Genomic DNA, 26,561 nt, shown 5'->3' with positions numbered 1-26,561 from the left:
ACTGGACTGGACTGCATTACATTTCACTGGACTGGACTGCATTACATTTCACTGCACTGCACTGCATTACACTACACTGCACTGCATTACATTACATGGCAGTACGCACTGCACTGCATTGCACACCCGCGTCCCACGTGGCCCTACCTGCAGACCCCTCACGCGCCGTCTCCTGCCCACGTGGCCCGCACCTGCCCCCCGGACCCCGCCGCGTGGCCGTCCTCAGCCAATCATAGAGCCCAGAGAGGGCAGCCCTCCACCTCCCCTCCAGCAGGGTTGCCCCTTTCGCGCATGCGCTGGCTTGGGCGGGGCGGGACTTTAGCCGCGGGCAGTGTCGCCGGGCTCCGCCTCCCTCGCGCCTGCCGTCGGCACGCTCTGTACGTACGGCGGGAAACGCTTACGCCGTGCGTGGCGGCGGCGTGTGTGTGACGCAGTTGCCCATGGTAACCCCGGAGCCGCGCAGAGGATGGTGAGTGCGGCGGGGACGGGGCACCGGGGTGGCCTGGGCCCGGCGGCGCGCACCAGAGGGGTTCTGAGCCCGAGGGCGTCCACCCCCGGGGAGCGTGGGGTAATGGGAGCAGGAGACACCCACCCGGGGGCCTGGCAGGCCGGGGGCCACTGGGACCGGCGGTGTCACCATGGGGGGCTTGTCCACCGGGAGCTGGTAGGGCGGGGATATCCCGTCAGGAAAGGGGGCCTGGGTCAGGGGGACTAGGGGCAAACAGCCAGAGGGATGCTGCTGGAGCCTTCAGCCACGGGAGATGCAGGCCGGTGTGGGGCCCTGGCCGGAGCCTGAGGCTATGTGGGACCTGGAAAAGGGGCCTGTCATGGGCTGAGAGGCTTGAGGATGGTACGGGGGAGTCTTTGTTGGGATGGGATCAGCTTGCCTTGAGCTGATGCAGTTAAGGTCTGGAAGGCATGATGGAGGGCTGGGTGCTAAGGAGAGCTGGGAAGCAGGGTGGTCATGGCCCACTTGGCCTTACAAGGGAAGGAGCAATGAAGGAACCAAGTGAGGATGCTGAGGGATTGACTCTGGGGAGTCTGGGAGCATCTGTGACAGGGCATTGAACAATCCAGTCAATGTGGATCCAACCCTGGCTACAGGAGCTGAGGGAGCTGTAAGAGACCTTGCTGAGGTGAAAGGTTGTTGGGTTGGTTGTTGATAAACAACCTTAGAGTGGGAGGTAGAGGATGACAGAGAAAGCCTGGATGAAGGGTTTGGGCATTCAGGGATGGACAGGACTAAGACACAGTGCTCAGGGGCTGAAAGAAACCTGCCAGTTTGGTGGGGTGAACAGTCTGGTGAGTTACTGGGAAAACCCAGTCAATGCTGGTTGTTTAGGATAGTTTGCCAGGATGTGGTGTGGTGTGGGGGTTTCTGCCAGAGGTTGGGAGATGAGGGACAGTCTGGGCTGAAAAGAAGAAATAGGAATACACTATGCGAAGGGCTGGAAGTGGAGTTTTGATGCTGATGAGAGAAAGAGGGGACCCAGGAAGGAAGGAAGTGTTCAAGAGAGAGCAGTGTGGACTTACAGAACCAACTGGGGTCTTTGGGTGCAGTGAAGGATCTGGTTAGGGTGGAGGCCAACGCTGGGAGATGGGTGGTATGGTGATGGTGTACTGTAGTCTAAATCAAGGTTGGGGTAAGGTCAGATGGTGGTCTGGGTTGTTGGAACACCCTGGATTTAGATGTTGGAGTAGTTGGGATGGGACAGGTGGGGGGAATGCTGGCAAAGTCCAGCAAGGACTGGAAGGAGGGGTTGGGGCTGCTGGGTGAGGGGTGGTAAGAGAGAGCTGCAGTAGGTGGGGAGAGCTGCTCCTGAACATGCATCATGTGCAGAGAGCACAGGCAGAAAGAAACAGCAATGGGGAAAAAGCTTTCCCAAGGGCCAAGTTGTGTTTGGTCCAGGAGCCCTCTGTATACAAGCTGGATTCATGCAAGTGTGCAGCACAAGAGGAGGAATAAGCAAGAGCAGCAAAGGCAGCTCATCTTCCCTGGGTTAATTCTGGCTGCATCCCCACCTCCTGGGCCACAGAGAAAGAGATTGAGATAAGATCTGTGGGATCTGCTCTATTTTAGATCAGTTGATGATGGAGCATCCATATAGGATGGACATCTGCTGTAAAGATGAAGGCAGCTGCCTCCAGCAGTGTAGTGCTTTGTGGGACACATTTGGCCTGCAGCTGCTGCTGGCCAAATCTGCTCTTCTGCCTTGTGATGTCCTGATAAGCTGGTGGAGTTCAGGGTCTGGCTGCTGTTATCTGAGTGCTGTGTGTGTGGAGAGGGTGGGTTGGGTGTTTCCCAGTGCTCATGTTATTTGATACACCATTTTACTACTTCTTTGTCTATTTCCCATTTGTGGAAGTTGTTATTTGAATTACAGCCCTTCTGGCAGGGTGGGTGGCACTTTGGGGTGCCTGGTGGCTGGGCTGGGTAGAGCATTGCTCTACCCAGTGAGAGTGCTCACTATCTCTAGTCTCAACTTTCACTAACCAGAATAATCCTTAGTGTAGAAACTCTGAAAGAGCAGCAAATCTATCCAAAGCAGCTATGGCAGCCTGGGGGTGTGGGTCAGCAGTCAGAAATGATCCAGGCAGCTTGATGCGACAATTTACTGCTTGTCATGTGAGCTGTGGTAGCTGCCTGAGCGTGTTTCTGGTGTGTCATGATTGCATTGGAAAGTGCTTAAACGCCCTTCAATAACTGCTTGCTCCAACACCAGTGATAAGAGGGTTAATGATGAGGTTTAAATGATTTCAGTGTTCATCCAAGTGAGTAAGTGCAGAGGGGAAGTGTCTCCTTCTGCAGAGCAGACCAGCATTTCTCACAGCTGTGGGGCAGAGGTGGTGGAAGGTCATAGGTGGAGCACAGAGGGGAAGATGAGCCATAAAGCTGCATAGCATGAGGGATGTGCAGCACTGAAGTCTTTGACGCCGTTAAGCAGCATCTGTGGTGGGTGCACATCAAGGGCAAGGGGAGGCTGCTACATGAAAGGATACGCTGCTTTCCAAAGCCTTGGGAATGCTGTGTGAAGCAGAGCTTGTGGCTTCCTCATCACTGTAATAGCAGTCTCTGGTATGTTATTGATCAGCGGTGGGGCCACAGGATGCTGGTGTTCTTCTAAGCCTGTTGATTGAAGCTGCCATCTTGATGTCAAAACCAGGGTTGTCAAAGCATGGCCCCATCTTACAGCTGAGGAAACTGAGTCATGGAGTGTCTAGCTGACATTAGGCACATGTGGTGGAGGATGAAATGCCAGCATAGCTAAATGCATCTTACTTCTGGTCTTGAGCTCATGTTTATAGCAAAACCAGCATCTATCTGTTGCCTACTGTAGGTGTACATAGTACCCATAATTTCTTTATTTTGTCCCTCGTTACTTGGTGGTAAGGTTCTATTTAAAATGGCCGCATTAAAAAGAAAATGTTTTTGAGAGTTTGAATAGTGCCTCACTGCTTTAGTTTCCCAGTACAGTCCCATGTTTCTGGTTTAGTTTTCTGGTTGCTGAGACATTGATATGAGAAACTACCTGCAGATAGGACAGTATATTCAGAGAATGTCAAGTTCTGAAACCAGATAAAGACTGCTGACATTGTCCAGTGCTGGGCATTAGTTCTTCTCTGTGCAAAACGCTTCCTTCAAACTTGCTAAAACCAGAGTTTGATTTTAATTATGAAAGCAGGATTCATGCTGGCCGTGGTTAATATACCAAACCAGCAAGTGCTGTGCGACCTCTTTGACAGAAAATTGTGTTAGTAGGCTTGAACTGGAAAAACTCTGTAGGTGATTCGGCTCCATTAAATCTTGGATTTCAATGCAGGAGAGAAAGTCTGCATTGAATGACACCATATGGTGGAGACATGCAGCAAGCAAATGATTTTTTGGGAGTTTTGCCAGAGTAAGAAGTATTGAATAAACTGTGCTCAATAGATTAATTTCCTTCGGTTGTATTTTGAAAAAGACTGGGTGATTTTATGACCATTAGTGACATTTGCAGTTCTGCAGCCGAAGATAAAGGTAATCAAACGTCATTCTTCAGGACACCAGCTAATCAGTGCAGTTGTCATAAAAGGACTCCCCTCCTCCAGCTCTATGTATGCAGGATTTCACCATGGATGACAAATGTAGCCTCAAATACCCACTGTTGAAGGCAGGATATTTGGCTCAACTGAGCCCTTCGTCCTTCTCCATGTCACCGTCTCCTGTGAGACTTTCTGAAACCATCACGTGCACCTTCTGTCTTTAACTTACTCTTTAAAAATGGTGAACTGCCACCATATTGCTTAATTAAAAGGCAGCTGCTGTCCAAAGCTGCTCTAGGTGCTGTGCAGGCAGAACATGGAGCTGTTCCCCATGCCATGGAAACAACGCTTTGCCTGAGGTGAGAGATAACCAAGTGATACCAGCAAGGAGAGTCCAAGACAGGTTCAAACTTGGCATGTTCATTGCCTAAACTTTTAGTAAGGATTGTAGGTGTGGCAGAGAAGGAATTAGCAAGAAAATCACAGGGTAGTTTTATGGGTATTTTGTCAAGTTTCTCCCACGGTTGTAGGAAAGGCACAAAGGTTTAAGGATAGAGCTCAGCAGTGCTGGGGCTGGCATCACAAACCATGGGGACACAGGAGCCATCACCTCCATGGCAAATGCGCTTGGCTGGGGACGGCCTTGACTGTAAAGCCAAGTGACTCGTGGTTGCAGCAGAGGGGAAGAGGAGTCCATGCAGGGATGTAGAGATGCAGGAGATGTGGTCGCAGCAGCAGTCTGAGGTGCTGAGTTTTGTGGCTGTATTGCCTCCTGGTGAGTTGATTTGATTCTAGCTAAATATCCATGTCTAGTAGATAAGCAGTTGCTGGTGACTGAGGTTGGTTTTATTTTAAATTAATTATCTGAGCTTTGTGGCTAATAAAGTTAAGCAGAATACATTTACTCCTCTTTCCTAATAAGAATCAACTGTGCTCTGCAGCAGCTTGTGGGCTGTGCTTTATCCATGCCCTGCATATCCAGTCCTGAGTACAAGGGGAAATTGTTCTTTCCATTATGGCTTTATATTGCCAATCTGATACAATATTTAAACAGATTATCTCAATGCTCTATTTGTCCCAAACCAATTTTTGCTTTGGCTTATAAAGTGAATCTTCCTTTTAGCGGCTTCTGTGGTACAGGATGTAGTTACATGCATCAACTAGTTCAAAAGACCCATATACAGCGTGGATTTAAAGCTGAATAAACCCACAAAACCCTTAGCTAGGACTATAAATGTCACTGTATTTTTATGTATGTCTGTATTTTATTTTTTTTAAGAGAATAGGTTTACTGCATGGTGCTATAACTGAAAGTCCTTTGATAATTCAAGGGTTATTTTAAACCTAGCAATGATATACTTTCATAAAACCACACATCCCTGTTTTTTGAAGGATGCTAATAAGATGGTTAGCTTTGCTTTCATGCTCAATGTGTTTATGAGTGCTCTTGCCCATTTAGTTGCATCTCTGAATTTAATGCCCCACTCTGATTTCACAGTAATTGCCAGGACATTCTTCTCGTATGTCCCCATTCACTGTCTGGAAAACACAGTCTCCTCATTGCTGACCCCATCAGTCTGTCTCCTCATGGTGCTTGTAAAGAAAACCCTCTCCACCAAGGACAAAGATGTTTTTAAACAAGCCAATCTGATATAAAACATAGTTTGCTTAACCCAGAGGTGACCAAGAAGTGGTTGCTGGCTGACTGGGCCCAGCCTTGAGTTGCTCTGTCTGCCTGCCCCTCTCCAGAGGCTGCCTGCGCTGCCACGCTGTGCTGTTCATTATCCAAACAGCATCTGCAGTTCCCTCCTCTGTTATAGATGCCGCAGTCTGCTTGGTTTTGTGCAAATGACACATTGCCCTTATACTCCTGTGAGCTGTCTCTGCAGCTCTCAGCCAGCCAACATCTTTTCTGTCCTGCTTGAGACTTGTCCTGCCCCTCACACTGGAGTCCTCCGTGAGTGATTACTGCTGGCCTGGCTGCCATGCAGGTGTCCTGGGCATCCTGCCTCCTCACTGCAAGTTAAGTCCCAGTACTGAGGCATTTGTTTGCTGCCCCACTTCAAAGGCCTGCTCCTCTCCTGTTGCTTCCGAGCATCCTCTCTTCACCAAATATTTCCCTTTCTTGGTTTTCTACCTGACATTCCATCATGAGAAAGGGTTACTACCTGACTGTCATCAGCCCAAGTTAGTTTCAGCATTGTGTTTGTGAGCAGAGAAGTGCTCGTCAATCGTGTGTGCAATAAGGGCTGCTTGTCCCACTTAGTGGTGGCATGCAGCAGGGAGCTTGTCTGAGTTATTTTTTCCAGTCTACTAAGCTGTCAGGAAATGCTTTCTGTCTTCCTAGCCAGTGTGCTCATAAGAGCAATTAAAAATCATGTTAGAAACCCATCTGTGCATGGCTTTCCTTCATCTTAAATCTTCACCCAGTACAGGGAGAATGCTGGGTGCAAGCTTTAAATAATATTTACAAAATAGTAACAGTCATAGTAATCAATACTATTCTTTGGCTCTTGATTTAAATTGTATATGCAGACCATGTAACCTATGCTGGCAGCTACTGAAATAAAGTCCAGTTCTCTATGTTGGCTCGCTTGTCTTCCAGCCTTTTAAATCAGCTTACTTTATACCTTAGAGAATACTTTTATTTCTATATATATCCTTGCTTCTATTGGCTATCCCAGATAATCCTGTGATCAGCCATGCAGCAGTGTCACTTGAGTAGAATATGGAACGATGCTGATCATTTTCTCATAGGCTGTCATACTGGCCCAGAAATAGCATCCATCTACAATGGGAGAAGCTCTATTAACATTTACAACTGTTCCTCTTCCCTGAGACCCCTGAGAATTGCTCCGTGGAAGATAAGCAATACTTTGTAATACATTTCTTTGCGCTCAGTATTTTGGAGTTGAATTCTGAAACATAAAGGCTCTTAATCCTGATCGGCTCTGGGATACACTGCTCTGCACTTAGCAAGTGGTGCTGTGAATAGGATTAGCATTTCAACAGCTTCCTTTTTTAACTGTGAGCAATAAACTGAAATAATAGGGCCTGATTCAGAGCTCTCTGAAGTGGCCAGTGGTACTTTGGCTGGTGTGCGTTGGCTTTGGGTGAGGCCCATGAGAAGTGGGGTGGTCCCTACTCAGCTGAAATCCATGGATTTACAAGCCAACAAACACAACTATAAATATGACCGCAGGTGAAAAGAAAATGTGTTGCTAGTCATGCAGTGAAAACTTGTACTTTTAATGATGTCAAGGGCAGTCAGGACATGCATGTAAACAAGTAAGCATGAGAGGTATTTCTGTTGCTGTTCCTTTCCCCTTGGACGTGTGGAAGTACAGACCATCATCAGGGTAGAACATGGGCTGGGCACTGTGCAGGGGAGATGAGCTGCTGCGCTGGGAGAGCTTTCCTCTGGCTATGCTGAGCACAGCCCTCCAAATCCTTTAGCTATGGCCCATGGTGAGAGCCAGCTGGGAGCATCTGGCCCTCGGGGCTCGGCGTGTGATGTTACAGGCCTGTGTGCTTTGGCTACAAGCAGTTTGGGGATGGTACTGTGAGGCATGGCACCCTCTACCAAGCAGAGCCCATTCCTGATTAACAGCTCTTGAGTGGAGCCTGAATTCCCAAGTTTTTGCCAGCCTGTTTATGAAACAGGTGATCCCCTGAGCATGCTTACTGGGCTGTGAGACTGCAGTGTTGCTGTTCCTTGCGCCAGCTCTGAATTTCTGAACCTCAGCTTTCCACAGTGCTTTTTAAAAGCACAGCAGCAGTGGCAGTCCTGTTCTTTCTACAGATATCCTTCAGACCCATTTTTACTAAGTTCTGTCTCTTCTCCCTGTTTTATTACACATCATGAATGTATTTTGAGCTGTGTCTGGAAATTAAATGGAAAACCGATAAGTAACTTTTGAATCAGAAATGCTCAGAGGAGTGGATCAAGTCTCACGTGCTTTTGAATCTCGGTGCACTGTTGAAAGTTTTGGCATTGCAACTGATAGTGCTGTGTCCTTTCCAAACACTCCCCAGCTCAGAGGGGTGTGATGAGCAGTAGTGGGCAGCAGCAGTTCCCAAAGGGCTGAGATGGGGCTCTTTAGGAGCTGGGAGAAGGGCATTGCTTCAGCCGTGCTGCAGCCGTGCTGGTTGTGCCATGTCCTGCAGCTCTTCATCGTGAGGACAAGTTTCTGATTGCCGTGATCTGGAGGGTGTTTGGAGTAGCCTTCATGGCTCAAATAGTCTTTGGCTCCCAGCAGGAATATTTAGAGGGTGTAGTTCCTCATAGCAACAAAGCACTTTGTGGCATTTAACTGATTCACCCTTGCAGGTCGACAAGAAGCATTGTCTCCATTTTGCAAACAGGAGAACAAAAAAGCTTGAGAGATGATGGGCCCCCGTGGGCCTAGGTTTGTGTTGACACTTGAACTTTGCTCCTGCCTCTGGATTTTAGTGGGCTTCAAGATGGGAATTATCTGGGAGAGACCAAGCAGGAGTCCTGATGGCCCCGGAAGGGGCTGTAGGTGTATCCCTCTCCTGGATTTGCTCAAGGAAATGAGTTTCAAGAGCATCTGTGTCCCCAGGCTGGGTCTCATTGCAGCGTGCACTGCTCAGGCTCTGAGGAGCAGTGCAGCAACATGTCCAAGGACACTTGGGCAGTCATGAATTCACAGCCTGCTCCCATGCCCTTGGCTGCAACTGCCCCTCTCCTCTGTGGCTGGGCAGCCAGAGGCAGCTGGAAGTGGGGTGATTTGCAGCTCTCGGTTACATGCCAGGATCCAGAGTATTTTTCCAGCCATTTTAGAGAGGTGCAGGTCTCTGAGGGGTGGCACTGACAAAAGCTTGGGTGTGCTGCTGGGATGTGTGTGGTTATAAATGAGCTGACCTGCATATTCTGTTTCCTAATCCTGAGTGATACTGTCAGCTCAGAGAGCTGAGCCTGGCTAATGACTGAAATCCACTGTGCTTTTTCTTAGTGAGCATGTGTGGTGATCTGAGATAGTTGTTAAGTGTTACATCCTGAGAACCAGAACTGCATGTGCCCCATGGGTCCGGCATGTTTTAGACAGATAAACGGGGTTTGAGCTGATCAGGGAGTTACTATGAAAAGAACTGATGTCAGGTACATAGTAACCTGCAGTTAACTAGGAGAGAGATTAAATTAATGGGGTTTTCCCTCTGATAAAAGATAATGAAGAGCTCGCAAGTGTGTGGTTTGCAGATCCTACACATGATATGTGTAGGCCACTGGCTTCCTGGCACAGGGAATGACGAACAGCTGTGTGACAAGAGCAATGCAGCCAGTGGTGCACCCCACTGAGTGACATTTGTGCTGTCTGAGACCTTGTCGATACACTCTGAGATGAAGGAAAATAAGAGATGAGGGGGAGGAGGAGAAGAGGAAATGAGAATAGGGACTGCAGGAAGGGGTTCAATGTGTCTTGGGATCCATTGCCATAGAGAACCCATTTCAAGGGAGGAGGGTATGGCACGGTGGGGGGCAAATAACAGCTACAGTCTCTTTTGTGGATTTAGGGTTTACTGTCAATCTTGCGTAAACTGAAAAGTGCCCCAGACCAGGAGGTGAGAATCCTCCTCTTGGGACTGGATAATGCAGGCAAGACAACACTCCTGAAACAGCTGGCATCTGAGGACATCAGCCACATCACACCAACACAGGTGAGGAAGGCTTTTTCCCGCCCAAAGCAGTTCTTGTGGTCCCACCTGCCTTATTATACAAAACACTAATGATTCAGCAGAGTGTTTCAGTAAAAGTGGGAGCAACTGGAGCCTGGGGCTCCAGTTTGTGTGTCTTCTGCATAAGAGGAGGCTCCCTGAAGGAGCCAGAGAGCATCATGTCACGCCAGATCTGCCAGGTAGTGTAAAAGTGGATGAATGCTGGTCATGCTAGGGTTGCATGGATGAGACTTTGTTCCTCTTGTCCTTGCCAAATAGGGAACATATACAGAAGATGCTGCAGCATTGGACAAGCCCCTGTCTCCTTGCATTTTTCACCCAGCCAGCTCTGAGGGTCCTGCATATTCCAGCGCTCCCTCTCGATGCCTGTAGTCCTCTTTCTTTGAACCCTGGGCTTGGGTAGAAGGATATCTCCCATAAGAAGCACTGCAGTATTGCTCCTATGTTGACCAGAGGAGGTTGCTAGAGAGCTATGGGAGATGCTTCCCCCCACCTCGTAGCTGCCTCCCAAAGCTCCCAGCCCTGATACCCCAATTCCAAGCCCCAGTCCCCTGGGTGGTGTGGCAGTACGTTGCCAGCCCACGCCACATCCTGTGTTAGTACTTGAATGCACTTTCAGTTGGTGTTCTAATTGATGAAATTGACCCTGCAGACATGCAGCTGTTGGTCTTTTAAGCCCAGCATTATCTGTGTCATGTCAAATTGAGCAGAGACCTCTGGCTTCATGTTAGCTGGGACTCTCTACTCAGCTTTCACAAGCTTAGTCCTGCTTCTCACAGCAGCCTTGTTTTCTCCTTATCTACAGCTCTCCCACCTCTTCCTGCACCCACCCTGCTGAGCCCTCCCAGGGCACTAAGTAAGTGCATCGTATATCTCCATAGCCATGACAGCATCAACCCTTGACCCAAGAACACTGGCAAACTGATGGTTTGGCACCTGTGTTCACTTTCACCAGTGCCTCTCCCACAGCCAATCCATCTTTATGGCTGCCCAGCCCATCTCACTGCACATTGCAGGCATGGGATATATAAGGTGTTAATGTCTGCCTATGAACGTGCTCCAGCCATTCAGCTTTATGCTCTATGTGGCTTTGTTTCTGCTCTTTCCAGGGCTTTAACATCAAAAGTGTACAGTCTCAAGGCTTCAAGCTGAACGTATGGGACATAGGCGGACAGAGGAAGATCAGGCCATACTGGAGGAACTATTTTGAAAACACTGATGTCCTTGTGAGTATTGGCTGCAATTGAATGCTGTGTTCATGCAATAGCTTTCCAAGGTCTCAGCCAGAAGTCAGGAACAAGTAATGTAATGTCCAAGTCCTCAGCAACACCATTGCCATTGTAACAGGAGTTACTCTGAGTGAAATGGCAAGATTGGTTGGGTGCAGTAAGAAAAATACAGTGATGTTTGGAGAAATCTTTCAGTTGCATGTTTTTACTTTCACAGGATGGTGCTGGTTATAGCCAGTTCCTTTCCTCTCATCTCAGTTTCCTTCAGATGAAAAAACATCAATAACTTGTAGTATACCCATCTATAGGTCCTTTCACTGGAGACTCTGAAGGTCTGTCATGGGCATTAGTGACTTAAGCCTCATGTGTAGAGGTAGGTCAGTATGGTGCCTTTGTTTTCTAGTTGGGGAAACTGAGGCTCAACAGAATTAAATACTATGTCTGGCGTCATATGGGAAAGCTTCTGACTGAGGGACACAGAGAGACCCCCTTGTCTTTTCTTTTGCTCCTTTAATCATAAGATTGTCCTTTAATGTTTTTGACAACTTCGCTGTAATTACCTCAGAATTAGCTACAGATTACTGCAGTTGTATTTACAGTGCAGGACCTTTGTGTTTCCATGCCAGAGGATGTTACCCTCGGACCCTCCAAGTGCTGCCCTGACTAGTTTCAAGTATCACCTCTAACATGCAGCCTTGTGCCAGGGTGAAGGCACAAGGATGGGGGCTTCAGGCCTCTCCCCACCCCAAGCAGTGTTGCCTGTGGGAACAGAGAAAAGACAAAGACTGCAGGGCTCCCATGAGAAAGCGGGAAGCTGTCTCAGAAAGACGTCCTTCCTCCCTCCTGTCACATACATACTAATATATTGTGAGCTTCCATGCACTTCGACAGAAAGATCAGTGTAGCTAGGAATAGGACTCTACTCCAAGGCTCATGTCAGGATCCTGAAGGGCCTGGCTGCACCTGCAGGTTTAGAAAACCGTGTCCAAATGAAGCTGTTATTGAAATGGAACTGATAAACCCTCAGTAATCTCTTTTGCAGATTTCCCCCTTTTCAGCCTGAATTTGGAATCTGATGTTTGAGAGCAGCCACCAGAGCACACACCCTGTTGGTTGCTTTTGCAAAGAGTAATGGAAAGATCAGGATTTGAGAAACTAGCAGAACACACTTTGCATGTTCCTCTGAGGCCATCGAGAAGGGGACATGGCATGGCTGTGAGGTGATTGTGTCCATTGAGTCCAAGCTCTGTAGCTGTGCAGATCAAAGTCAACACTGCAAAGCAGCAGCCAGGGTTCTTTGCCTGCTGTTGGCAGTTGCTGAGGCTGCAGAGACAGTACAACCACAAAACGGTATCTGGAAGACTGCTGGCAAAGACAATGAGCTACACTGGCCTGTGGGCTTCCACCTTTCCCAGTGTGTGCTACATGGGAGGTGCAGAAGTAAAGGTGAATTTGAAGGATGAAGGAGATGAAAGCAATTGTTTTCCCTGTCTTCCTTCCACCCCAGTTAAAACAATGTAGAGAAAACCCTTATTTTCATATGAGTAAGAAAAGGGATAGGTAGAAGCAGAGTCACTTTGGGGCAAGCAGCACTGTGAATTCAGAGGGAATAACTGGTGTGTAGATGGACCTAAGCTCCCCTCCTTGCATTCTGTGCTGACAGCCAGCCTCAGAATGTGGGCTGCCAGCATGTTAATGCAGTGCTTTGCTATGTCCATACACACCAGAGCTGGGATCAAGTATGTGCTGGTGACTCTCTGTCTTCTACTAGCCCTCACCCCTGTTCTAGCCAATAATTGTATCCCCTGACAAACCTGGTGCAGGTTGTGCGTCTGTAAATTAAGCCAATTTATCCCTTGTGTTATTTCTTCATCCAGTCCCACCACTTGTAATTTCTGCCCAACCCACTTACTCCAGGTTTTGTTTTGGCATGTCGCTCTAAGGAGGCACCCAATTTACAAGAATTTCTCAAGCTTCATTTCTCCAACAAGCTGTACTTGGTGGCTGTTCAAAGCGACCAACTGTGCTACTGAGCACCACAGCCAGAAACAGGCTCTTGTGTGGCCCTGGCCATAGAAGGAACGTGGAGATGAGACACACTACAGTTCCCAGGACCCCCTGCTTCTGTCTTCTCCTAAACTATATTGCACAAAGCAGAAAGGACCCTCTAAGGAGTATGAAAAAGCAGGAAGTGATTGCAAATTCAAATCCATGCAGGTGCCTTTGAATGAGAGCTTGGTCTTGCATCACACACCTGTGATATTTGGAAGCTTAACCCAGGCAAATAAGGTGTGGATATCTGGCTGATTGCATATTCAGACAGGCACCTGCAGCTATTTGGCACAGTGCTTTCTGGTTTGGAAGTAGGCACTCTGCACATACTTTACCTTCTCTGTGCTTTTGTGGCTTTTGCCCGGAGCACTGTTGTCTTTGCTTCTCATCTTGCAAAATAGCTCCCTAGCAAGGAATGGGAGTAGTGCAGGGGAAAGCCTGGCTGGTTGGGCTCAGATGTCTGCTTTGCCAGTTACAGAAGCACTGTAATAGAGGAGGTTCCGACTTTCAGTTGAGAAAGCACTTAACTATTTCATTTATGTGTTGCTAAGCTTCCCCTGAGATGTCCCACAGGAGGACAGTCAGCAGTCCAGTTTCACCCCAGAGGACAGCTGCACTGCAGCTTCTTCCTTTCTTTGTGTGTTTCATACCCCCAAATAGGATGCACAGGGTGGATGCTCGGGAAGGGCAGAGAGGACAGGCGTAGCTGACACAGTATTGGTGCCCGTGCTTGGGATCCTGTTGTGGGGAGAGGCTGTGTGTCATGGTGTGCCTTTCCCATCACGTGGCTCCAACAGTGTGCACTGCTGACGCATCCCCACCATGCAGCTACGTCTAGCCCTGCCATGTCTACCCCACCCTCTGTCAGTGTGCATCAGCCTGGCCTGGGGGGACCACAAGACCTCGAGGGATGAACAGAGAGGTCTGAGAGGTGCTGGGTCACCTCCTCAGCCCTGGCATAGATTCTCTCTCTGCATGTTTGGTGCCGTTTCAAACAAATGTAACAGTGCTCATTAAGGGAGTGCCTACAGTTTAATAGATACTGGTGCTAGAGATCTTCCCTCCCCCTACTATTTGGTCAAAATTATCCTGGAAGCGTGGAGTCTTATGCTGAGACTGCCTGCAAGGATGCCATTTATCTTGATGGCGGGGTGCTGTGCTCATCTATTCCCTGAAAACCAGGCTGACACTTGCTCCCTGTAAGCCACCAAAGAGCATGCAGATGACATGCTAGCAGCTTCAATCACTGCTGATGGGGAATGGCAGGGACTGGAAGCAAAATGCTCAGTGTTTGTCACCAGTCCTGTCCCTGTCTGCTGTCCCAGCGCCCTTCTCCTTCAAAAACCTTCCCCTACCACATAATGAAAAAAGGATATCAGGCTATTCTTGCCCAAGTGTTAAACTGGGGTTCCCTGTTTCTTTAGATGTAGCTTTATACTTGTATGATCTCAACAGCAATAGCATTGCTAGGGGTAAGGAGGGTGGCCGGACTTAATAAGCATGTATTTAGGGGGACCTTTAAGGAGCCTTTTAGCCTGTGTAGACCTAGAGCTGCCTTCACTGAGGTCTTGTTTGCATTTACAGACAGAAATGGGTACATGCCGTGGTATTGGAGAGGGTGGAGAGCCCCTCCCAAGGCAGGGAGCCTGCGGGCTGGGGGATCCACCCTTCTTCATACCAGGGAACAAGTGTCTGGCTGGGACCTCCTTGTGGACCATGAAATGTGGTGCCCAGCCCTGAGAGGGTGGCAGGGTTGTATTGTCTGTCTTCATAAGCCAGCTGCTCCCCATTTTCTCCATCGTAGAATCATAGAATGGTCTGGATTGGAAAGGACCTTAAGACCAGGGATGATTCACACTAGACCATCATCCTGGTGGACAAGCTGGTAGCTGGAGTCTCACAGGCTCCATCCAGCCCTTCTCCCCAGCTGCTTGCTCCAGGATGTTGCAGTAGGATCACTTGATGGGGAGGAACTGAGCGTCCTAAATGCATTCAGCTGCCCCGAGTGCCATTGTCTGCCTTGGTGGCTTATTGAGGTGATGGGTCCTGCTAGAGGGCAGCACAGCATAGTCACACCAGTGCAGTGGTTGTACACTTTGCTAGACCATGTCTGGCTCCGCAGGTTTTGTCTTCCTGTGCTCAGCTTCAGCTTGTAAGCTGGTCATTTGGAAAGATACCAGGCAGATACCTGTTCTCTTCGGATAACAAATGCTGTGGAGATGGTGAGAGCATCCTCAGTACTGACCCCAGGTCCCTTCTGATCCTACCCACGTGGCTCTCCATCCCACCCCCTCCACCCCCCAACCCCCACTTTAAAAGAGGTGGTTCCTCTCCTTTCAGAATGTCTTGAAGTTTTGTCAAATTTTGCTTTAAATAATACTGGGGATCTTTGTGCCCAAAAGCATAATCATTAGGCTCAGCTCACTTAAGCACGTCATATTGTAGAATAGTGTCTTCTGGGAAGAATAACTTCTCTCTTTTCTTTTTCAGATCTATGTCATTGACAGCGCAGATAGGAAGAGGTTTGAAGAAACGGGTCAGGTAAGTTACTTATGCCCAGCTTCCTTTGAAGTAATTGAGTGCTTCTGAGTGCCCCTTGCTCACAAAAGTTAGGAAGATGTTTTGTTGTTTATGAGGGAAATTTGCATTTCAAGAGACTTGCCTTTCAACATCAATGCAGATTATTTTGGTAGATGTGAAACAAGGAAAATAGGTAGCCTAATTCCGTTTAAATGGAACGGTTTTCATTGAAGTTGTACAATAATAGCAAATGGAGCCTAAGACTGAAAGCAAAAACTTCTCTAAATCCTTTAAACCTTGCCAAACCAAGACCCTGAGGAATCCTGTTTTCTTATTTACAGAGTTGAAATGGAAATCATATTGACTTGATTGTCTTTTGGATGTAATTGAAAAAAAAACCCAAAATTAAGAACTTTCTAACTAAGACTGGCCAGAAAATAAGATTTCTCTTTTGCAAAGTTTTGATCTTTTGCAACATTTTGTGTTTTAGGATAGAACAAAAATAGGACTTTTGAACTTTCTTTTGTAAAATTCAGGAAGTGACATTGTCCCAAAATAGCTAGCAACAGATTTATCCCCTAGAAATGGGAGATTTAGATTAAAGCCCTCTCTTCTGTTTGATTTGAAGGAGACACTTGATCTTTTGCCTCTGAAGTGTCATGGACAGTATAACAGCAGAACTATTGGTTGTTCTAGGGGTGGGGGGAATCTTTCCCCTGCTGGAGCTATTTCATTTTATGTCAGCAATTAAATACTTACTGGGCAAAAGAGAGGGGGGAGAGGAAGCAGATGCTTAGAGCACCTTCCCGAGTCAGGTGGAGTCAGCCTGGACCCCTTGTATTTCCACAGACACTTTTGGTTTCAATAAATCAGCTGTGTTGCATGAAAGACCTATTTTGTTGAAAATGTCCCAGCCAACTCTGTAACTCCATTCTCTCATCCTGGTTTCAAACCAAACATTGCTTTTGGGGGCGATGGAGTCAGATTTCTTTTGCAGTTCAGCATCTCCCCAACTGCACTCATATAATCGAGAATTTTCTAGCCAGTGGATGAAAGATGTTAGGACAGTATCTGAAAGCATGAGACCTCTCCAGCTAATTAAGGAGCCCACAAAAATCTCATGTACTCATCTATCTGCAATGCCAGCAGTCCTTACAGGTTCAAGTTCTGCTGGGTTTGTCATATCTTTACATAGGGAAGTGACTTGAGACTCTGTTTGTTTCACATGAAGCCATTGCACAACTCTCGACATGAAGCATTTCAGCCGCTGTTGATCCACTGCAGATTCAGATTTGAGCTATTAAAAAAGTCTCTTTGAGTCACCCAGTTTTGAACGAACAAACCCATTTCTCAAGATGCCACCCAATGTGTGCTGTGCATATGGAGCCAAAATCCAGCTAGTAAAGCTAGCTTGTCTTCAGCTAGCCAATGCCTTCAAAAACGCTTTCTTGTGGGAGGGAGATTTCCATTTCTGGGGATGAAAAAAATCCTTTCCTGCTCAAGTTGCAATGTATAAAACTTGGAACAAACCCCTGAAACTCACTGTTAGCAATATCAGGCTGTTGTCAGTGGCTGCTCAGGTACAAATGCCAGTCAGGCAATAACTTAAGACAGATTCCTCATACTGCCAATTTACATGTCTTTTGCTGTTTCATCAATTTTGGTCTCCTGGGAGCAGGACTGGTAAAACACAGAGTTGTAGCCTTTAAGGCAACTGCTAATTTCAGACTAAGATGAAGATTTTTGTAACCTGTAATTGGAAGAAATAGCTTTTGAACCTTGGGCAGAGATGATTGTATACATTTTTGCTCTCTTATAATAAGATCTAGGTTTCATTGGAACATGCTCTTCTAGCATTTGCCCTAAATATATTTCTAATTAGAGACAACCACTGGTGGTTGAAGGTTTTCTTCCCTTCCCTCTCTCTGTCTTTCCCCCACCCCACTCCCTTGTAAACGATACAGGAGCTGGCTGAGCTTTTGGATGAAGAAAAGCTTAGTGGAGTCCCAGTGCTCATATTCGCTAACAAGCAGGATTTGCTGACGGCTGCCCCTGCTTCAGAGATTGCTGAGGGACTGAACCTACACACAATCCGGGACAGAGTGTGGCAGATCCAGTCTTGTTCGGCTCTTTCAGGAGAGGGAGTACAGGTGAGGCTCTGGAGAAGGCTTGCTGTGCCAGCAGGCCATCTGTAAGAGATGGTTGTCTGTCGATACACAGGGTGGGGCTGGACCGGCTGCCCCACAAAGGAGGGTCAGCACAGCCAAACCCTTGCAGTGTGGAACACAGGGCACGTGTCTTGTCGCCTGTGCAAAGGGAAGGGGAGCTGTGGGCCCACATCCCCAGGAAAGGGGAGAGCAGTTGCATCCCCACCCAGGACCCCCTGGCTGGGCCAAATGACGGCATTGATTTATTTTAAAGAAACTGCTGTCAGGTTAATCATTTTCACAAAACAAATCACCTTCTGGTGTTAACCCCCTTTGAGTGTTACAAGTGTGAGCTTTAGAAACCTGATTTACCTTTGCTGCTAACGTTGTTTGGCATTTTGCTCAACCCAGATGCCAGAGAGAAAACGTTCAGTTTTTCTGGTCCACAGGAACACAAGAGTTGCAAACACGGGAAGGACCGCTTACAACGGCAGCATGCGGGGCAGCAAACCCCATCCTGGGGGGACTGAGCTGTATTCCTGTGCTGAACTGTAATAGCTGTGTCTTGGGCTCCTGTGCTGTAGCCAGTTCTGCAGTATAGTAGCTCTTTGTAATGTAAATGGGACCTAGGTTTGTTTATTTCACTCTTAGGCTTTCCTGAATTAATGAAATATTTGCAGTGCTCACAATCCGAGCAGTTGGGAATACTCCCTTCACTGGTATTTAAAGAAACATAATGGTGAAGAGATTTATCTTCCTTGCAGTTTCAGTAAAACCTTACTTGCAGATGCCACAGAGCTGTTCGGGATAGTCAGATCTCAAGCTGAGTGTGAAGAGCCGCAGAAGAAGCCCACAATACTGAGTGGGCAGTAAGATGGCAGATGAAATTCAGTGTTGACAAGTGCAAAGTAATGCACGTGAGGAACAACAATTTTAACTATACACATACAATGATGGACTCAAATGAGCTGCTGTTACTCAGAAGTAGACCATTGGGAATAGCAGCTTACTGCTTATCAAAGGGCAGAGAGGAAAATCAAATACTAGACAATTATCAGAAGGCAAACAAGAAACATGCCAGAAAACATTTCCTTTGTAGCAGGATAAAGGCATGGTGAGCCCATACCTTGAACATGACATTTAATTCTGCATCTGCCTTGTCTAAAAAGACTTCAGTAGTAGTAGAATCACAGAGTCCACCAAAAAAAATAGGTTGAAGGGTCTTCAGATCTTTAGACCAATCTCATGTTTAAAGTGGGTCAAACTGTGAATCTAGAAGAGGTTGCTGAGGGCCTTGTCCAATCGAGTTATTAGTATCTCCAGTGCATGGAGATGCTGCAGCTTCTCTGGGTGAGCTCTTCTAGCGCTTAACTATACTCACCAGAAAAAATACTGTCCTTATATCTGCTCAGAATTAGGAGAGATTTGAGAATCCTCTGGTGAGAATGATCAGTAGCACAGAGTGGCATCTATACCTGGGGATAATAAATAAATTAGAACTTTCAGCTTTGAAGAGAGAGGATAGGGAGTGGGAACATCTTCAGGATTTATAAAATAAGGTGTAAAAACGTCAGCTAGGCTGTGTGCTATTTTTCACATTGCTAGAGAAAGGGCGTTCCTAATGGAATAATCAGCATCTTAAAAGAAATAAAAATAAGTGCTTCTTTGCCAGTTGTGTAATTAAATTGTGGATCTCACTGGCACAGGATGTTGTGCAGACCAGAGGTATCAGTTGGTTCAGAAAAACACTGAGTGAATTTCAGAAGAGATCTGCAGGCAACCTCTGACCATTAGGATCTGGAGGCAGCTTTTGAATGAGGAACAGCTTGAACCGTGGCCTGGGAGGATAGAACAGACCAAGAGAGATCCTGTTCCTACATGTTCTTTCTTGTGGCATCCAGAGAGGGGGTGCTGGCCTGGCTGGACCATTGATCTGACCCAGTACAGCAGTTCCGATTTAAAATTCTTGCCAGATGTTTAGACTTAAACATAGTAGATGGTGTCCTTCCAAATGCCTTTATTTAGTTAGCCAAGATGCAAATTCAGCTGTGTTGCAGCCCATCTTGTGAAAGGCTTCAACTCTCATGTTTATTTTGAAGAGGTGGTGGTAGAGGGAAAGGCATTCCACAATGGCAGTGTATATTCAAGTCCAAAGAAATGTGATCAGGAAAGTGGGGCTGCAGTTCACAGAGTTGCAGGCAGGCAGAGGTCACCTTCTTCCCTCCTCCAGGCCCTCCTCTAGTTTATGGAAGTCTAACTGAGCTCTCCAGCTGCAAAGGGGCAGTAAAGAGGCAGATGAAATTCAGGGATGTGTGTAGGATAAGGAAGAACTAAGAGACAAGAAGTGGCACTTTGTGAGCTTTGAAAAACACTTCCTTCTTAAGCTAATCAGTGGGCTCTCTGGAGTGGGCTGCACACTTCTTCACTGATGGCACCTTCTTACTGTGCCTTTTCCTTGAAGTACACTGCTTCCCTATACAGTCAGTAAACTATGCAGCCCAATACCCTCTACTGGGGAAAGGAAATCTGCTTCTGCATTCACTTCCAGAAAAAAAGAAGCTAAATACAAGTATTTATAGGCCTATATATTTTGTTCATCATGCTTATCTAGACAAATTAATTTAGATGCAGGCCAGATAACATTTTGCTTTGATGTCAGAAGTCTCATTGCCCTAAATACTGCAGCTTATTCCTTAAATGATTATTGCCGAAAGGTCAGGGGAGTCACAAACTCTTTATAGCTTATAGAAAATAGCCTCTACATTTCTCTTCTGCCGTAACCCCAGCCCTGTCAAATCAGACAGCAAGAATGCCAAACTCTCCCTTGCCTTGGTAATTCATTGAACAAAATAGTTTGGGGGATGGCTTTTAAACTAAACCTGGATCAGCACAGGAAGAAATGGCATCTTCAGTCCTGGAACTCTGAGAAGAGGTCAACGTGCTCAAAATTTAGGGGAATCAAAGAAGAACTTGCGTAGAGAGTGAGATTAAGTAAGACGTTTTTGAAGATCATGGTACATAATATCTCCCTCTACCAGTGGCTGTGAACAGGAGCTCTCTATGTGCAGTTAAATCTCGGGTCTTTGCTTTGAGGACTTCTTTGAGAAATGACAATGAGTGACAGCACAATAAATGAAGATGTGGAAGCATCAGGTACTCAGAATGAAAGCCAAGGAGTGAGCACACTTAACCGTCGCCACTGATGGAATATATTAGCTAGAGGACAATTGGAGACATTACTGATGGATTTTGCAAGGAAGAGTGGTGGCATATCTAGTACTGAGTGCATGAGAGAAGAGTTCATAGGGGAAGATTTTTGTGATAGCTTGAAGGGAGAACAATGAGCAAAGATAAATAATGCCAATACATGAAGGAGAAATAGTTTGAAGGTCATTTAATTAGTTTAGCTGCTAGCACCATGGTGTATAGAATTGGGTAGTTAAGACTGGGAATTTCAAGGTTAATGAGATTAGATTATGGTTAATAGAATGATATAAATTTAGAGAATTTAACTATTATTTGAAATGGGTTGTTTAATAAAACTGTTAATTAAGGAGGGAATCCATATTGTCATCTTCTATTTTAAAATTAACCACTGGGGGCTCTGGAAAAGGGCCCCAGCAATGTCCTGGGCAGGCTCAGAAGAGAGGTGACTGGGTTAACTGGAACCCGTGTAGTGTCCTTGACTCCAGCTGGCAGCCTCTTACACAGCTGAAGACTTCATTACCTCCTGATTGTAACTGTGGGCAGCTCTTGCCTTGTTAGTCAGACTTCATGGCGCCATTGAGGGAAGAGTGGCATTCCTCATGCTTAGAGACTTTTTCAAGCAAAATGTCTGCTTGGGTCTGATTTTATCCTTCAGCCTTAGTTAGGAATGCAGGAAAGCCTTTTCTTCTTGCCACAGAGCACAGCAAACAAGGAAGGTGATCGTCAATGACAGCAGAGAAACGTAAGGGAACCGTTGCTGCACAACAGCTCTCTGGTGCCACATAGGCTCTTGGGGTTGTGTTTTGTGACCAGATCTCCAGCTGCAGTCTTTGGCGTGCAAGAGCTATGTACATTTCACTTTGGCCGGCCAGGGTAGGGTGAAAGCAAGGCAGGACTCCTCTGTTTTGCTGTCTGCCCTCTTGCTGGAGTGTTATTTAGGGGCCAGGATGTGTATTAAACATGACTCAAGGCTTTGGACTGGTCCATGCTCTGCAGTTTGTTTCCTGTACGAAGCAAGACTCTCCAATCAAGGCAGCAGGAGCTCAGCCTGCCCCTAGAAGTCATTCTCCAGAACGATGCTGCAGTGTATTGCATCCACAGTGTCCCAAGCATAATGCCCCCCTGGAGACCACTAAAAGCCAGTGGAACTGAGAGTAGCCACTAAACTTCTCTAATTTATTCCAGAGTTGGTCTGGCCCAAAGGACTGTGGGAAGGGCTGAGCCGCCTTCTCCTTCCTGGCTCTTTCAGCCCAGTTGAGACTGAAGCCCAAGACCAAAGTTACACCCATGCTGTGATTCAGTGCTTTCATAAGTGCAAGATTCAGAATAGGACCCCCCTGCAATGCTGTATCTTCTGAGCTAGGTTTTGTCTTAAAGATGTCTTATCCAGGGCATCTAGATGGGGCAGGGATCTTCCATGTCTTCACAAGGTTCTGCAGCTACTTGTAAATGTGATTTAAAACCAATTTCAATGACTGCAGCTCTCCTGGGGCAGGCAGAGTGAGTACTTATTGAGGAAAAACAACCATGGTTCCAGATTTCATGGCAAAGTCTTGTGTTTTTTAAGCAGAGTAAGGAGGGAGTCTACAGCGCTGCATCAGGGATACAAGGTCTCAGAGGACAAAAGAAAAGCCTGCACCCAGGCAAAAGACAACGGATAAGGTACTTGCAGGAGCCTGTGAAAGCCAGCCTATATGATAACTGGAGGTGCAAAGAAATGACAGATAATGAAAGCACAGTGCTAGCTGTGCAGTGGGAGAAGAAAGTGACAGTTAAAATAACGCATACCAAAAATGCTAGAGATGGAGAATTTTGCACTTGCCTGACCCAATTTGTTATGGCAGACAGAGGATTACATGAAAAGATTAAGCTCTGCTGTCCTTAAGGTCATGTTAGGGGTCACAAGTTTGTGGCCTTGCCTGATCCCTGGCTTACAGGGGAGCAGAAATTGGGAGGCTTTTTATAGGGTGGAAGGGACTTGTTTGCTGTGTTTGAAGTCAGATTACTTCACTCCCATAACCACAAAGCTGATAATGCCAAGAATAAGCAAGCAGTGGACTAATCTCAAGCAGGACTTTTTATTTCTCCTGGGGAAGGCTCTACCAGTCCTTTCCCAAAGGGCGCTAGAGTACAACTCCCTTGGTGCAAGAGCAGATGTGACTGCAGCAAGGCGGGGTTGTGCTGAGCAGGATTTCTCTGCAAGGAGCATTATCACCTTCCCTGGAGTTCTCTCTTTTTACTTTGGTAAAGTTTACTAGCCGCTTGCTAAGGAGCTGAGAGAGGCAAAGCTGAAAGATCTGAAATCTTTCCCTGGCTGAGTTTTCCCAGGGTTGACTTGAGGCTGGAATACTAATATTGTATTCGTCTCCATCCTCAGAGTACCTGCCAACGTCTCTGTGTCTCAACAAAGCAGCACAAGGACATCTATCAAGATCTAAATGTTACTGTAGGGACTGTACTTTTTGCATAGAGCCATCTTTTAAGCATGCAGATGTAGGGACAATGTGTGTAGAGGCAAAGGATGACAACAGTTGACTCCTTGTGGACTTCATTCTTTCAAGCGCCATTTCCTCCCTCCCATGTGCCCTCCCCATAGCAGCTCTTTGTGTTTGCATCAGCTTCCCTGGATTTCTCTATTTTACCAACCCTCCATTCTGCTTCAAACCTTAGGTAGAAAAACTGCAAACATACCTTATGGTTTCTTTTGCTCTCCATTGTGTTTGCTGTTCTCCAGAGTATTTGGGGGTGCAGCAGAACACACACTCCCAAAGGTGCACCAGAAGCTATGGATGTAGCAGTGATGTGGCTGTAGGTGAGGAAGGTGTCTCACACGTACCTCTCTGATACAACACACGTAGAGCTTAGCATATTCATTTTCTTGTTAGCACTGTCAGACAGGGAGGTATTTACAATTAAACGTGATTTTTTTGTGCCAGGTAACTTATGCCAGAAGAGAGGGTTTTTAAATCATTTCTTGATATAAAAGTTTGGTGACCTACTTCCGTATTTCAAGCCTGTTTGGAGTTCACCTTTCCTCTTGCATTTTGCTATGTCATTCTTTTGCCCTCGTTAAATGCTTGATGCAGACAGGCTCCTAGCTGTGGTAAATCCCATCATAAACTCTGCTTTATGACCCTCGCCACACTGGTGCGGAAACGGTCTGTCTGTCCCCCTTCCCGAGCTCCCAAATGGCAGCAGGCAGAGTTTTAATCACTGTGAATTCAGGTTGTGGTCAGATTAGGTAGAAGATAGGATGCGTGTTTGTTATTTTGCAGTGATGTATTGTTTCTGGGATTACTGTGCTGAATAGCAGAGGGTGTCAGCTGATATTTATTACTTTAAGCTGTCTCAGCTGTTCTGGTTCAGCAAATAAACCTACATTCAAAATGAATGAGGAGCTCTGCTTGCCTTGTATGCCATGATGTGTGCAAATGTGATTATTGCTTCCGAGGCAGGGGAAGCTGGAATCGTTGTGGGAGCATTTTTAGTTATTTATTTATTTTTACTCTTTGCAGGCAATCATGCATATTTCTAAAGCACACAATCAAGCCAAAGGCTTGACACCTCTCTTCCTAGCCCCATTGTTAAGCCCTGGCATTCCTCATGCTGGGAATCACTCGCTCCTTCTCTCTCTCTAAAGTGATAAGCTTTAAACCACACTATTGATTGCTTAAGGCATTACATGTTTTACACCTAGGTTATCAGTGTTATTGAAAGGGGAAGACACAAAGCTACTGGGCCTTAAAATGAATCTACCTCTCATCTTTTCCCATTTGCTGTGAGGATTTCAGACAATTTGTTTTACACTGATCTCTGCTGTGGAGATAAATAAATGAAACTGGAGACATCAACCCTCCCCAAGGTTAGAGTTAGAAGTGTTATTAGCGTAGGGCTTCATGTGCACTCCAGCACAGAAGCTGGGCCCTCTTTTTCTTTATTTAACACAGCAACAAGGGCTGATTTCAAAAGTTGCTGCTCCCCTTCAGATAAGAAGTGTCACATAGCGCAGCTATCAAGGTGAATTGGTATTTTCAAGTGAGAACTCCTCTGCTTCTGATTAAGCCCTGAGGACTCCCTCTCTTCTCTCTTAACTCTTTACCTCCCTTCTGAGATGGCCACCACCTTGGTGGCTGAGGGGCAGCATGGAGGCATGGCAGTGGGTCTCTGCTCACCCAAAGGTCCTGCTGTGCTGTGCCTTTGGCTCTTTGTCCTTGGAGAGGTTGAGGTCCTTGGTAGCTTTTTGGCAGTCTGGGGACAATGGTGCAGGAAGCCAGCAACACTGCTGCCACGGAGCTAGCCACTATGCTGGCCCAAAGGTTCTGATCTTTTTTCAAGGTCTAGTTGTAATTTTAATGATCTAAAAATGACCACTGAATATAATAGAGTGAAATCCCCCTGCCCTGGACTCTAAGGTAATGTTTGCCCCCTTTCAGAGCGCAATGGTGTGCTGTTCCCCTCTCATCCCCAGACCTCTACCTTTTGCCCCGTGCCTCCCTGTCAGCAGAGACACTACATAGGCATGGCAGAGGTAATCGGTTTGATGGGGCACAAATATGAGGAGACTATGCATCTTGATCTCCATTGTGTGTGTCTCCTAATAGATAAGGGACAGGAACAGATAAAGTCTTGGTTGGCCTTCAATAGCGTGTCCCATTCTGGGATATGAGCAATAAACTCACAAATGAGGTATTCACAGCAGAAGTGCTACTGTCCTGCTTGCTGTGGTCAGAAAAGCTGCCTGAAGAATGTATCAGCCTCTTAAAACATGACCACATCACTTCTCACTGAACCCCTGTGGAGCCCCTGAGGGCCCATTTTCTGTGGGGGCCCCAAGGAACAGGGAGCAGGGTCCAGATCCAGTTATTGCAGTGACTTTCATGGATCTGGATTTCAAGGCTTGCAGCTGAGCAGAGAATTAGAGCCATATTCTTAGCAGGGAGCTGACTGTATAGCAAGCAGCCCCCTAAAAACCATGGTCTTAAAGATAAGATGACTTGCCCAAGGTTACACAAATCATCTGTAGCTGAATCTGGAGCTGAGCCTTCATCTGCCACTGATGCAGCTCAACTGCAAAGTGATCCTTCCTCGAAGGACCTATGCATTGTGACATGATGAGACGATGATGCTTTTTATGGTCAGATGAAAGATTTAATAAGCTCTGTGTGACAACATCTGCTGAGCAAGGAAGCACTTATTTTTTTAACCCACAGTGGTTTTGGGTGCAGGGAGCAGGCAGAAGGTGGGTGAGGAGGCAGAACACGGTGCCTGCAGTAATGGTGACCAGGTGGGATTGGGGGATTCCTTTTCCCTTCCTTTGACTAATGTTACCTTTCTCTGTCTGAAGGACGGCATGAATTGGGTGTGCAAAAATGTCAATGCTAAGAAGAAATAAAGCGTTCAGAGCTGCATGGAAATGGAGGAGCGGTGGGAGCAGAATTCTAGCCTGAAAACACTAATTTGCTGCTTTCTGACCAAATGTTTTTCCATCTGTGCACAGCTACAGCTGTTAAAAGGAAAAAAAAAAGAGAGAAAAAAGGGAACAACACTGGTTAAAACCTACTGCTGGATTTGGAACTTGACCTGCTCTTTAGTGTCATTTTTTTACCCCAATAAAGGAATTCTATATTTCCTCCCTATGCATAAATAGTATTAAATGTCTATTTAGCAAGCAAGTTTGTTAGCAGAA

At 46.6% G+C, this 26,561-nt stretch overlaps 1 protein-coding gene and 1 long non-coding RNA gene across 3 annotated transcripts; one reads left to right on the top strand and one right to left on the bottom strand.

Annotated features, from left to right (window-relative positions):
* The first annotated feature begins 343 nt into the window (after positions 1–343).
* Positions 344–26,561, top strand: ARL3 (ADP ribosylation factor like GTPase 3). Of its 2 annotated transcripts, none has more exons than XM_057421072.1 (6): positions 344–469; positions 9,559–9,702; positions 10,830–10,946; positions 15,492–15,542; positions 17,486–17,671; positions 26,220–26,561. In XM_057421072.1, exons 1-6 carry the CDS (start codon positions 467–469, stop codon positions 26,265–26,267), a joined length of 549 nt encoding a protein of 182 aa, XP_057277055.1. In that variant the 5' UTR covers positions 344–466; the 3' UTR covers positions 26,268–26,561. The 2 variants fall into 2 exon arrangements, with proteins under 2 accessions (XP_057277055.1, XP_057277054.1); XM_057421071.1 differs by lacking the exon at positions 26,220–26,561 and adding an exon at positions 23,253–24,266.
* On the bottom strand, positions 19,669–23,707 carry LOC130605528 (uncharacterized). Its single transcript, XR_008973726.1, has 2 exons — positions 23,567–23,707; positions 19,669–19,938 (listed from the first exon to the last, which is right to left on the bottom strand). It is a non-coding gene; the product is annotated as an uncharacterized LOC130605528 (long non-coding RNA).

Source organism: Pezoporus wallicus, unplaced genomic scaffold (genome assembly GCF_028554395.1).
Source record: "Pezoporus wallicus isolate ANWC-B61680 ecotype Strahan unplaced genomic scaffold, APGP_CSIRO_Pwel_v1 contig_3365, whole genome shotgun sequence".
In the NCBI taxonomy this organism is placed as follows: Eukaryota; Metazoa; Chordata; class Aves; order Psittaciformes; family Psittacidae; genus Pezoporus; species Pezoporus wallicus.
The sequence above is the reverse complement of the archived record's forward strand: the minus strand, read 5'-3'. Positions and strand labels throughout refer to the sequence as shown.